The sequence below is a fragment of the Moschus berezovskii genome, chromosome 18, assembly GCF_049115385.1.
Source record: "Moschus berezovskii isolate FMDL1 chromosome 18, NW_MosBer_1.0, whole genome shotgun sequence".
Classification (NCBI taxonomy): domain Eukaryota; kingdom Metazoa; phylum Chordata; class Mammalia; order Artiodactyla; family Moschidae; genus Moschus; species Moschus berezovskii.
The window spans coordinates 63,444,379-63,457,935 of NC_142477.1; the positions used below are offsets into that span (position 1 = coordinate 63,444,379).

At 38.3% G+C, this 13,557-nt stretch overlaps 1 protein-coding gene across 1 annotated transcript in view; it reads right to left on the reverse strand.

Annotated features, from left to right (window-relative positions):
- The window catches only part of ADAMTS6 (ADAM metallopeptidase with thrombospondin type 1 motif 6), a 304,548-nt gene that overhangs the window by 32,549 nt on the left and 258,442 nt on the right, over nucleotides 1–13,557 (reverse strand). Inside the window, exon 21 of the mRNA XM_055421989.2 lies at nucleotides 12,648–12,777. Within this exon, the coding sequence (XP_055277964.2) occupies nucleotides 12,648–12,777 (130 nt within the window). The remainder of the gene's footprint in view (nucleotides 1–12,647; nucleotides 12,778–13,557) is intronic.

Genomic DNA, 13,557 nt, shown 5'->3' on the forward strand with positions numbered 1-13,557 from the left:
AGTATTTGAGTGCTTGATTCCAGCCATTCCTGAAGCTAGGTCCACTCTTATACTTCCCTCGGCTTTGTTAATATAAACCAATAAATTCTCTTCAGTGAAGAAGCTAGCCAAAGTTGAAGTTGTGCTAGTTTCACCAGAGTCCTGACTGATACATTATTGTATTTAATGTCACGAATATATGCTGAATGCCTACCATGCTTAAGGCACTATGCTTTGTTTTATAGAAGAAAGTAAGACATTGTGTTAGGAAAACAGTTTTCCAAAATCATAAGTGCAATGATGGAGCTAGAACTAGATCCTGCATCCACTGTTATCCACTGAATTTCACTTACAACAATTCAACATTTCTAACAAATAGTAGAATCTAAACCACAAACATGAGGTCAAAAGACATTTTCTTCAAATGTCTACATTTCTTCAGGCATACATCCTAAATGGAGATGCTCATGCTCGTGGGTAGGAGACTAACCAGAGAGAAGAGCATAAAAATTAAGAACAAATGTCACCTCTTTCCATGAGCTTAATTCATTTGTGCCAATTTTGTATGTGGAAGATAATACCTTAGTGAAGTCAGAGTACTAGTATCCTAAATTTGAGCCTGCTGCTGCTGCTGCTGCTAAGTCACTTCAGTCGTGTCCGACTCTGTGTGACCCCATAGACGGAAGCCCACCAGGCTCCCCCGTCCCTGGGATTCTCCAGGCAAGAACACCGTAGTGGGTTGCCACCTCCTTCTCCAATGTGTGAAAGTGAAAAGTGAAAGTGAAGTCGCTCAGTCATATCCAACCCTTAGCAACCCCATGGACTGCAGCCCACCAGGCTCCTCCATACATGGAATTTTCTAGGCAAGAGTACTGGAGTGGCTTGCCATTGCCTTCTCTGAAATTTGAGCCTACACTCAGCCAAATAAGCCACAATGGCCTTTGTTCATTATTATTTTTATTATATTTACTGACAGAGGGAAACCAGCATTTAGAAATATCATAATTAACCAGTTTCCCAAACTTAAAATATATCTTGTCAAAAATTTATAATTTTTCAATCTAAAATTTACTTAAAGAGTGACAATTTAATCTGGAATTTTAGAAATCTGACATTAACATCTTTTTCTAAGTCATTTTCCAGAGGAGATTTAAAGTGATTTTCATATTCTTTCCATTTTGTTTTCCACAGATGAATAGGATCCTAAGTTGTTAGTACCATTTTTGGTAAAGAGGAAAATTTGTACTGAGAATAATAACTTGCATGCCAGCCATAGTGATACTTTGATTCAATTTGAAACAATGATTTCATCACCAAGATTAGGGGATAAAACAGTAATGTGTATAACTCAGCCACAAAAAGTTCAGTCATACCACCTCCAGCCATGATCTCATTAGGTCTCATAATGTAAGAGGGATGGAGGCCTTCAAATTAAACACAGGTGCCCAGAGTAAGAGCAATGATTCAGGAGGTGTTGCCGTTATTTTTGCTCACAAGGCCAGGGCCACCTCTTCCTTTTTATTCTTTATCCTCTCTTTTATTGCCAACCATCTCTTAGCCTAGATGTATCACTCTAGCATTTAACTCAAAATGTATGAAAGTAAAAACATTATCTACCCTCCTAATTTCCCTTCTGACTTTAACTTTGATTTCAGGCTTCACACTCAGTCCCTCCCTGAGTTGTATCTTTATTGCTCAGCAAATCATCCCTTCCCATGTCTCTCTAAAGGATTAAATCACCATCCAGATATTTAAGTAGTTTTGCAATTTTACCACTGTATCTACCAGTCCCAGTTTCATCACTCTTCTGTCCAGTTTAAGACAGACTGCTTCCTCCATCATTTTCCATGTATTTGACCCACTGATGACATTCTCCCTATTTCTTTTTTCATTCTCTAGATTCAGTGGTAAAATATGAGCATGAAAATTCTCAGAGATTATCAACTGCTGAATCATTATAATCTGCATAATACTGGGCTATTTCTTTCTGAGCTGAAGAACCTACAATAAAATTGTCTTCATTCTCACCAGAATGAAGAAGCTGTACAGTTAGTGGGATTCATTTTTGAGTGTCTGAAATATGAGTGGCTTGATATAGACTGTGTAATCCAATCTACAGTATCTGTACATTAAGAGGACAAACAATAATACTGGGGGAAGGGAATGAGATGACGGGAGTTGACTTCTAGGATGCCTCCCAGGTCTGACATCTTAAAGTTTTATACAGGAATCTGATGATCTTTTCCTAAATTTATAACAGAGTATTGTACATGGGAGTGAGGTGCAATAACGCAAAGAAAACCTTTCCTCTGGGTAAAAATCTCTCTCCAGTCTGAATCCTTTTGCTTATAACTCTTATCATATTTAACATATTTTGCCTTGTGTGGATCACAATAAACTGTGGAAAATTCTGAAAGAGATGGGAATACCAGACCACCTGACCTGCCTCTTGAGAAACCTATATGCAGGTCAGGAAGCAACAGTTAGAACTGGATATGGAACAACAGACTGGTTCCAAATAGGAAAAGGAGTACATCAAGGCTGTATATTGTCACCCTGCTTCTTTAACTTATATGAAGAATACATCATGAGAAACGCTGGGCTGGAAGAAGCACAAGCTGGAATTAAGATTGCCGGGAATATATCAATAATCTCAGATATGCAGATGACACCACCCTTATGGCAGAAAGTGAAGAGGAACTAAAAAGTCTCTTGATGAAAGTGAAAGAGGAGACTGAAAATGTTGGCTTAAAGCTCAACATTTAGAAAACTAAGATCATGGCATCTGGTCCCATCACTTCATGGCAAATAGATGGGCAAACAGTGTAAGCAGTGTCAGACTTTATTTTGGGGGCTCCAAAATCACTGCCGATGGTGACTGCAGCCATGAAATTAAAACATGCTTACTCCTTGGAAGGAAAGTTATGACCAACCTAGATAGCATACTGAAAAGCAGAGACATTACTTTGCCAACAAAGGTTCATCTAGTCAAGGCTATCGTTTTTCCAGTGGTCATGTATCGATGTGAGAGTTGGACTGTGAAGAAAGCTGATCGCTGAAGAATTGATGCTTTGGAACTGTGGTGCTGGAGAAGACTCTTGAGAGTCCCGTGGACTGCAAGGAGATCCAACCAGTCCATTCTAGAGGAGATCAATCCTGGGTGTTCACTGGAAGGACTGATGCTAAAGCTGAAACTCCAATACTTTGGCCACCTCATGCGACGAGTTGACTCATTGGAAAAGACTCTGATGCTGGGAGGGATTGGGGGCAGGAGGAGAAGGGGATGACAGAGGATGAGATGGCTGGATGGCATCACCGACTCGATGGACATGAGTTTGAGTGAACTCCGGGAGCTGGTGATGGACAGGGAGCCCTGGTGTGCTGCGATTCATGGGGTCGCAAAGAGTCGGACACGACTGAGCGACTGAACTGACTGAACTGATAGTTAATTTTATAGGGCTTCCCTGGTGTCTCGATAAGGAATCTGCCTGCAATGCGAGAGACCTGGGTTTGATCACTGGGTTGGGAAGGTCCCCTGGAGAAAGGCATGGCAACCCATGTCAGTGTTCTTGCCTGGAAAATCCCCATGGACAGGGAAGACTGTCAGGCTACAGTACATGGGGTTGTAAAGAGTTGAACAGGACTAAGAATAGTACAGCACCATGTACTGTATTCTATTGCTTTCAGCTGATTTTCACCAATTTAAAAATTAAAGTTACATATAGGAATTATATTCAGCATTTAAAGATTCTTCACATGAGGTCATATACAGAAATATTTTTGCTATTAAAAGACAGCATGGTCAAAACTGAACTCTTGGCCTTTCTCTTTGGATTCTAACTCAGCATTACTTCCTTTTCCTATGGTGAGGCACCAACTTCCTATCAGTCATGCTCTTTAATATCAACTCCTCCCTTTTCCTTTTCCTAATGATTTCTGCCTATGTCATGAATCGCACTATTTTCATTCAATGCCTCTAGAATTCTTGTGTTTTTTTTTCTCTCTCCCTAGTCACCTCACCACCTTGACTATTATTTTCATTCTCATAAGAGTTGCTCTTCTGACCACACTACTTTTTCCTAGCAAGGCTTCCTTTGGCTTTTTAAAATCTGTCAAATAAACAAGATTACCAGTATTTCTTTATCAATGCCTCTTTTGTCTATTCTTCCTAGCCCCTGTCATTTTCTTCACGTAATATAAGGACAAATCTCATTGCCCTCTTTTTTTATCCATTCTCTACTTATAAAGTCTCCAATATGACTAAAGGACATTTAAAATATTTCATTATTTGAAAAGATAATTTCTGATTAAAAAGTACCATTTAGGATTATAAATTAATTGTATTGGGAAAACAGTAATATCTGAAAATAAATATAAATCCTTTCCTCAAAGCAGGCAAATATATTTCAGATAGAGTTTACATTAAAAAAAAAAGACTTTGAAAGCATAAGCATAAAGTGGGTAAGGCCTTCCTAACATTATACCAATGAAAGAAATAAAAGTTAGATAGTTTTCCTATATAGTATTAAAAAAAAAACTTTTATAAGTAAAACTAGATCATAACAAACTAGGAAAATATATTTCCAAGAGTTAATAATTCATTAAGATTTCATACAAAACAATAACAAAAAGATAAGCACTTTAATAGAAAATTGGCACAGGCCATGAAGAGGAAAAACAAAAAAGAAATGATCACTGAACATAGTTTTTAAATGTTTAGCTGCATCAGCAATTCTAGAAGTACAAAAAATAAAACAGCAATTAGATATCAAGGTATTTTTTTCCCCCTTTAAATAGTTAAAGATTGTTTTAAAAATAATATTACCAAGTGTTCTTCAGGTGAGGGAAATGACAGTCTTATGTACATACTATCAGTGAGAATACACTTTTATACATTCTTTCTAGAGAGTAATCTGACAATGTGTCCCAGAGGGTTAAACATAATTCTGTTTATACTAGAAATTTTAGAAGCAAAAATGGTTAATGCTGTGGAATAGAAAGGGATCAAAAGCCAGGGCCCAGAGAAGATTGTTTTACAGTGGAAAGTCAACTCTAATAAACATGACATATCTACTAAATGTTGTAGATGGTGTTTAATGTTGAGAACAACATAATGTTCAATATGCTGAGACCTGACTACAAGACATCATAAATAACTGTTGTTTAGTCGCTAAGTCGTGTCCGACCCTTTCGCAACCCCATGGATCGTATGTAGCCTGAGTCCTCTGTCCATAGGATTTCTCAGGCAAGAATAGTTGAGTGGGTTGCCTCTTCTTTATCCAGTGGATCTTCCCGATCCCCGGACTGAACCCACATTTCCTGCATTGGCAGGTGTATTTTTTTACCACTGAGCCACCAAGGAAGCCCAAATAATATAATACCACTTTGTTACATACATGTGCCATGGTAGACATTGAAAAAGATGAAAAATATTAACCATGATCTTACAAGTAGTATACTAAGTGTATTTTAAATTTTCTTCTATTTATCTGTATTTAAGAAATTTTATGCTTTAATATGAATTACAAAAACCAAACATGATTGTACTTTGTCATCTGAAAAAACTTCTTTCTCCCATACTCATTTAAAGTTTTTTTGAATTCAGTAGTCCAGCCGTAGTTTCCTGAGACCCCTCAGCCACACCAATGCCTGCTTGCCGGGACCTCGGCTTACACACCGACTTCCCGGGGTATGCTGATCGTCAGTGAGGCCGTGGGGAGAATCCCTCACCGTGGGTCCTGAGTTGTCAGTTTTGCCACCAGCTGGTCATCCCTCTGTGGGTCCTGTGAAGGCGGGGACTCTCCGGCCCCCGGATTCTTGCCTGGCCTTGCAGGGTGTGCAGCCAGAGCACCTTGGGGATGGGGAGGTGGTGGACGCGGCTCAGTGCTGGTTGTAGTGCTGTGTCGGGATGGCTCCTGGGCAGATCCTGATCCTTCTGTGATGCTCCGCACATAGACTCACGTGACCCCAGTGTGGGCCAGGGGTGAGGTTGGAACCAGTGTCGTCTTGGGTTGGCGGCAGATGCCTCGAGAGTGAGAGATTTCTGATTGTGTTGGGCTTAGCATGCATTTCTAGGGGACAGGTTTGAAACTTAATCTCTAAAGGGAGCATGTATTTATAAATGACTGCCATCTGCCATCTCCATCGGAGAAGGCAATGGCAAGCCACTCCAGTACTATTGCCTAGAAAATCCCATGGATGGAGGAGCCTGGTAGGCTGCAGTCCATGGGGTCGCTAAGGGTTGGACACGACTGAGCGACTTCACTTTCACTTTTCATTTTCACACATTGGAGAAGGAAATGGCAACCCACTCCAGTGTTCTTGCCTGGAGAATCCCAGGGGCGGGGGAGCCTGGTGGGCTTCCATCTATGGGGTCACACAGAGTCGGACACGACTGAAGTGACTTAGCAGCAGCAGCAGCAGTCTTTTAGTGAGCCTTATCTCTATAATACCAATGTAATGGGAATCTTATTACATATGATAACCATTCTGGATAGTTTATTAAGATTTCCTTATTCATTTATATTGGGGTATAAAAAAAAAAGTTAAATTAAAAAAATTCCTTTTTCATAGCCTGAATTCAAAGAAATAAGGAAGAAATTAAAAAGGAACTAACAAGAAAACTACACTAATAAAGAATATTTTAAATATGTATATTAACTCTTTTCAACAAAGAAAACTGATTTTTCTTTTTCAAATTCCATTCTCTTACCTCCAAACAACAAAAAAGTTAAGAAGTAACTTTTTATTTCAGAACTACAAAAAAAAGGGAAATACAAAACAATTTTAATTGTTTAGGTTAATTCCAATATGTCAATTATCCTTAGAGCATTAAAAAAGACTCCAATTTAATATACAAGCATATAATATATGGGATGAAATGACCAACCACTGAAATCTCAAAGGATGCTTGAATAGCATGCATTTGAACTTAAATGAAAAAGTTGAGGCCCAAATAGAACAAGTGTGACCACGCCCATTCAAATGCCTTAAATGGCTGATCATGATAAACATAATACTTAAAAAGTACTGAGTGCTGGGGAAGTAACTAGGTTGAGGCTCACAATTAAATGGAAATACACTTAGGTCTTTAGAAATGTCAAAAAACAGCTTGTGCATTTTGAGCATCACTTTGTTTTACATGGTTTTTCAGTTTCTGTTGAGACAAATTTACAAAAATAATTAGCAGAAGAAAGGAAAATAAAAAATAATTAAATATCTTGTCTTTGTAATACATACCATAGGTTGTATTTCTATACTTCCCAATGTCTGGATTTTAAGGTGTTAGTTACATAGCGAGCACATTTGAAAAAGATGAGACATGAAATTTCAAAAGTCTTAGAATAAAAACTTCTATCACCCTAGATTCTGTGTGCGCCTTATTTGGCAGCCACTAAACCTTTCCAGAGTCAAAGCAAAACAAATACCCAGTTGTGGATGTGACAGGTGATAGAAGCAAGGTCTGATGCTGTAAAGAGCAATACTGCATAGGAACCTGGAATGTTAGGACCATGAATCAAGGCAAACTGGAAGTGGTCAAACAGGAGATGACAAGAGTGAACGTAGACATTCTAGGAATCAGTGAACTAAAATGGACTGGAATGGGTGAATTTAACTCAGATGACCATTATATCTACTACTGTGGGCAGGAATCCCTTAAAAGAAATGGAGTACCATCATGGTCAACAAAAAAGTCCAAAATGCAGTACTTGGATGCAATCTTAAATGACAGAATGATTTCTGTTCATTTCCAAGACAGACAATTCAATATTACAGTAATCTAAGCCTATGCCCCAAACAGTAATGCTGAAGAAGCCGAAGTTGAACGGTTCTATGAAGACCTACAAGACCTTTTAGAACTAACACCCAAAAAAGATGTCCTTTTCATTATAGGGGACTGGAATGCAAAAGTAGGAAGTCAAGAAACACCTCAAGTAACAGGCAAATTTGGCCTTGGAGCACGAAATGAAGCAGGGCAAAGGCTTATAGAGTTTTGCCAAGAGAACACACTGGTCATAGCAAACACCCTCTTCCAACAACACAAGAGAAGACTCTACACATGGACATCACCAGATAGTCAACACCGAAATCAGATTGATTATATTCTTTGCAGCCAAAGATGGAGAAGCTCTGTACAGTTAGCAAAAACAAGACCAGGAGCTGACTGTGGCTCAGATCATGAACTCCTTATTGCCAAATTCAGACTGAATTGAAGAAAGTAGGGAAAACCACTAGACCATTCAGGTACGAACTAAATCAAATCCCTTATGATTATACAGCGGAAGTAAGAAATAGATTTAAGGGACTAGATATGATAGATAGAGTGCCTGATAAACTATGGACGGAGTTTCGTGACATTATACAGGAGACAGGGACCAAGACCATCCCCATGGAAAAGAAATGCAAAAAGGCAAAATGGCTGTCTGAGGAGGCCTTAGAAACAGCTGTGAAAAGAAGAGAAGCGAAAAGCAAGGGAGAAAAGGAAAGATATAGGCATCTGAATGCAGAGTTCCAAAGAATAGCAAGGAGAGATAAGAAAGCCTTCCTCAGGGATCAATGCAAAGAAATAGAGGAAAACAACAGAATAAGAAAAACAAGAGATCTCTTCAAGATAATTAGAGATACCAAGGGAACATTTCATGCAAAGATGGGCTCGATAAAGGAGAGAAATGGTATGGACCTAACAGAAGAAGAAGATATTAAGAAGAGGTGGCAAGAATACACAGAAGAACTGTACAAAAAAGATTTTCACGACCAAGATAGTCACGATAACGTGATCACTGACCTAGAGCCAGACATCTTGGAATGTGAAATCAAGTGGGCCTTAGAGAGCTTCACTACGAACAAAGCTAGTGGAGGTGATGGAATTCCAATTGAGCTATTTCAAATCCTGAAAGATGATGCTGTGAAAGTGCTGCACTCAATATGCCAACAAATTTGGAAAACTCAGCAGAGGCCACTGGACTGGAAAAGGTCAGTCTTCATTCCAATCCCAAAGAAAGGCAATGCCAAAGAATGCTCAAACTACCACAAATTGCACTCATCTCACATGCTAGTAAAGTCATGCTCAAAATTCTCCAAGCTAGGCTTCAGCAATATGTGAATCGTGAACTTCCAGATGTTCAAGCAGGTTTTAGAAAAGGCAGAGGCACCAGAGATCAAACTGCCAACATCCGCTGGATCATGGAGAAAGCAAGAGAGTTCCAGAAAAACATCTATTTCTGCTTCATTGACTATGCCAAAGCCTTTGACTGTGTGGATCACAATAAACTGTGGAACATTCTGAAAGAGATGGGATACCAGACCACCTGACCTGCCTCTTGAGAAACATACATGCAGGTCAGGAAGCAACAGTTAGAACTGGACATGGAATAACAGACTGGTTCCAAATAGGAAAAGGAGTACGTCAAGGTTGTATATTGTCACCCTGCTTATTTAACTTATATGCACAGTATATCATGAGGAACACTGGGCTGGAAGAAGCACAAGCTGGAATCCAGATTGCCTGGAGAAATATCAATAACCTCAGATATGCAGATGACACCACCTTTATGGCAGAAAGTGAAGAGGAACTAAAAAGCCTCTTGATGAAAGTGAAAGAGGAGAGTGAAAAGGTTGGCTTGAAGCTCAACATTCAGAAAACAAAGATCATGGCATCTGGTCCCATCACTTCATGGGAAATAGATGGGGAAACAGTGTAAGCAGTGTCAGACTTTATTTTTTTGGGCTCCAAAATTACTGCAGATGCTGATTGCAGCCATGAAATTAAAAGACGCTTACTCCTTGGAAGGAAAGTCATGACCAACCTAGATAGCATATTAAAAAGCAGAGACATTACTTTGCCAACCAAGGTCCGTCTAGTCAAGGCTATGGTTTTTCTCGTGGTCATGTATGGATGTGAGAGTTGGACTGTGAAGAAAGCTGATCGCTGAAGAATTGATGCTTTTGAACTGTGGTGCTGGAGAAGACTCTTGAGAGTCCCTTGGACTGCAAGGAGATCAATCCTGGGTATTCATTGGAAGGACTGATGCTAAAGCTGAAACTCCAATACTTTGGCCACCTCATGCGACAAGCTGACTCACTGGAAGACTCTGATGCTGGGAGAGATTGGGGGCGGGAGGAGAAAGGGACAACAGAGAATGAGATGGCTGGATGGCATCACCGACTTGATGGACATGAGTTTGAGTGAACTCCGGGAGTTGGTGATGGACAGGGAGGCCTGGCGTGCTCTGATTCATGGGGTCGCAAAGAGTCGGACACGACTGAGCGACTGAACTGAACTGAACTGAAACTTTTCCAGAGACTAGGGGTGTGTATTTCCCTTAAAGATTAAAACATTCAGGCAGATACTGACTTTGGATATTGAAAGTCAAAGGTATTATTTTGGAACAAATATCAACAAATATATCTTGATTTAACCATATTTGTTGCTGTTGTTTAGTCACTTGGTCATGTCTGAGTCTTTAACCCCATGTACTGCAGCATGCCAGTCTTCGATGTCCTTCTTCCGGAGCTTGCTCAAACTAATGTCCACTGAATTAGTGATGCCATCCAACCATCTTGTCCTCTGACGTCCCCTGTGCCTCCTGCCTTTGATCTTTCCCAGGATCAGGGTCTTTTCTAAAGAGTTGGCTCTTCACACCAGGTGGCGAAAGTACTGGAGTTTCAGCTTCAGCATCCTTGCAAAGAATATTCAGGACTGATTTCCTTTAGGATTGACTGGCTTGATCTCCTTGAAGTCCAAGGGACTCTCATGAGTCTTTCCAAACCACAGTTCAAAAACATCAATTCTTCGGTGTTCAGCTTTCTTTATGGTCCAACTCTCACATGCATACATTACTACTGGAAAAACCATAGCTCTGACTAGATGGTCCTTTGTTGGCAGATCAATGTCTCTGCTTTTTAATATGCTGTTCAGGTTTGTCACAGCTTTTCTTCCAAGGAGCAAGCGCCTTTTAATTTCGTGACTGCAGTCACCATCTGCAGTGATTTTGGAGCCCAAGAAAATAAAGTCTGTCACTGTTTCCATTGTTTCTCCATTTACCATGAAGTGATGGGACTAGATGTGATGATCTTCGTTTTTTGAATGTTGAGTTTGTTTGTTTGTTTTTAAATGAGCAATGTGTAGTATTCTTAAAAACAGATTTTATTTATTTAAAAAATTTTCTATGTATTATGTCATTGGTATGGCAAAAACCATGACATGTATGTCATGTCAATGTATGGCAAAACCCACTACAGTATTGTAAAGTAATTAGCCTCCAAATTAAATTAATTAATTAAAAAAATAAAAACATATAAATGAAAAAAAAATTAAATTAAAAATAAATAAAATAGGAAACAGCATAGAGAGAGATTGAATGTTGAGTTTTAAGCCAGCTTTTTCACTCTCTTCTTTCACCTTCATCAAGAGGCTCTTTAGTTCCTCTTTGCTTTCTGTCTATGCCATAGACTTTTTTTAAACCATATTAGGGACCAGAATTCTTTATCCATTTTAAGTCTCAGATTTTTGTGACTCTTACTTTTAGAGAAAAAATTACTTTGTTATAGAATTTCCCTCTCCAGTTCTAGAGAGCCCGGAATACATAAATTCCTTTGCCTACTTTCTTTTTTTTAAAATCAATTTCATGTTTGGAATAATTAGCTGAACTTGGGATAATAGTTACTCTGATTTCTCAAACAAGAATGAAATGCCTTCCATACATGTTCTGTCTTCCATACATGATAAGGATTAAATCATTATCTTTGTCTTTTTGCACATAATTATTGCCTTTTGCTCAATCAAAAAACCTTTCTTTCATATTATAGAGTGTAGCCACTGACAGCATGTCTCATATTTTTGAATTTTTTTTAATTAATTAATTTATTTTTTTACTGGAGGCAAATTACTTTACATTAATATATTGGTTGGTTTTGTCATACATTGACACGAATCTGCCCTGGGTGTACATGTATTTCCCTTCTTGAACCCCCCTCCCACCTCTCTCTTCCCCATATCCTCCCTCCAGGTCAAAGTCATCATTAAGATGGATGGGCTCTCTTCTTCTGCTTCCCTTTATAGTGAGTTGTAATTGCTACATTAATCAAAGGAAAGGGACTTAAGTACACTTCTATGCCTGTGCTCAACACTTAGAAGACAGGATGCCTTAGGATGACAGAATTTAAAACCAGGTCAGCAAATTAAAGCACTGATATTCCATTACAGAATACTTCTAGACAACTAAAAAAGTCTTTAATCCTTTAAAATAAATATCTGGAAAAGAAGGGACTGCATGATAACCTTTTGTAGTTTACTGAATCTAAGATATCATTATTTTATATACCATTAAACAAAAATAATACTGATTATTATTGTAAGACACCATCAATTGCAAAATGAATCTAATTTCAGAGATGTTAAAATGCGAAAGATACGTGCTTTAGAATTATGGAAATATGACAACTGCCAGCACTATGCCAGGATCAATCTACTGAAGTTCCTGCTCTAAAGGGGTTACTTACTAAATTTTGTGAATAAATAGGAATCAAAATCCTACCCTCTGTGATGTTTTACTTGATTTTCTTAGCTTAATTTATTAATATCATATGAATATATGTTTCCAGATAAGAATATCTAATGTTTTTCTCTTTGCACTTGAAAATATTTCTCACTTCTTTCTCTTACTTACTCAGGTGGGCAGGGCTCAGTGTTGCAGGTTCTTTGATTTTCAGGTGGCTTACTATCAGGGTCACAGTAATTGTTCTGGACAATGGAGTTGTCATCCAACCTTTTACAGACCACCTCCTGTCTTTGGACACCTTGAGAAAAGGAGGACATCATTAATTGAAGAGTAGTTTACCTTCCAGTAAGTTAGGTATGCATAGCTTTCCTCTGTGGGGAATCAACCTCACTGGATCGATGCTGTCTTATCTGTTCCAGAATACTTGACTGCTTCTCTAAAAAGGAGAGAAGTCCTGGTCATTATATTGCAAATTTAGGCAAAATCACTGTTCTCATATTTAGAAACATAACTGTTTTCAAGTTCAGAAAAGAAACTATTGGTAATTTTAAACAATTGGTATATCCATATGTATACTCTTCTTCATGCTTTCCTTTAAAAAAAGAAACTTTATTTTCCCAAAATATTATCAGATAAAGTATATGAATATACATTTCAATGCCAAACAATGGTTTTAGATCTATTTAAAAACAAAACATTAGGGACAAATTTACATTTTAATATTTTGTAGGACAAGTCCAATCAATTTAGTCTTTGTTAGGAACACATAACATTCACACATTTCATTTTTCTCCCTTCCATTTCAAAAACGTTTATTTCTCTGAAAGTCCACAAAGTCTAGAATTTAAAGACAGCAGTGAGCCTCTTTGAACTGCAACCCATTAAGCAATCTGTTTGCTTTTGTAGAGTTGGCCCTGTTGATCACACCATCGTCAAACAGATATATACATATTCCATCAAATATTAACTTATAGAATACTTTTCATCCTTAAATATTGGTCTATATAACTTGTTAGACACAGCTAAAAATATTCTCATAAAAGTTGTAAAATTCTAAATATGTTTATTATTTTTCGCA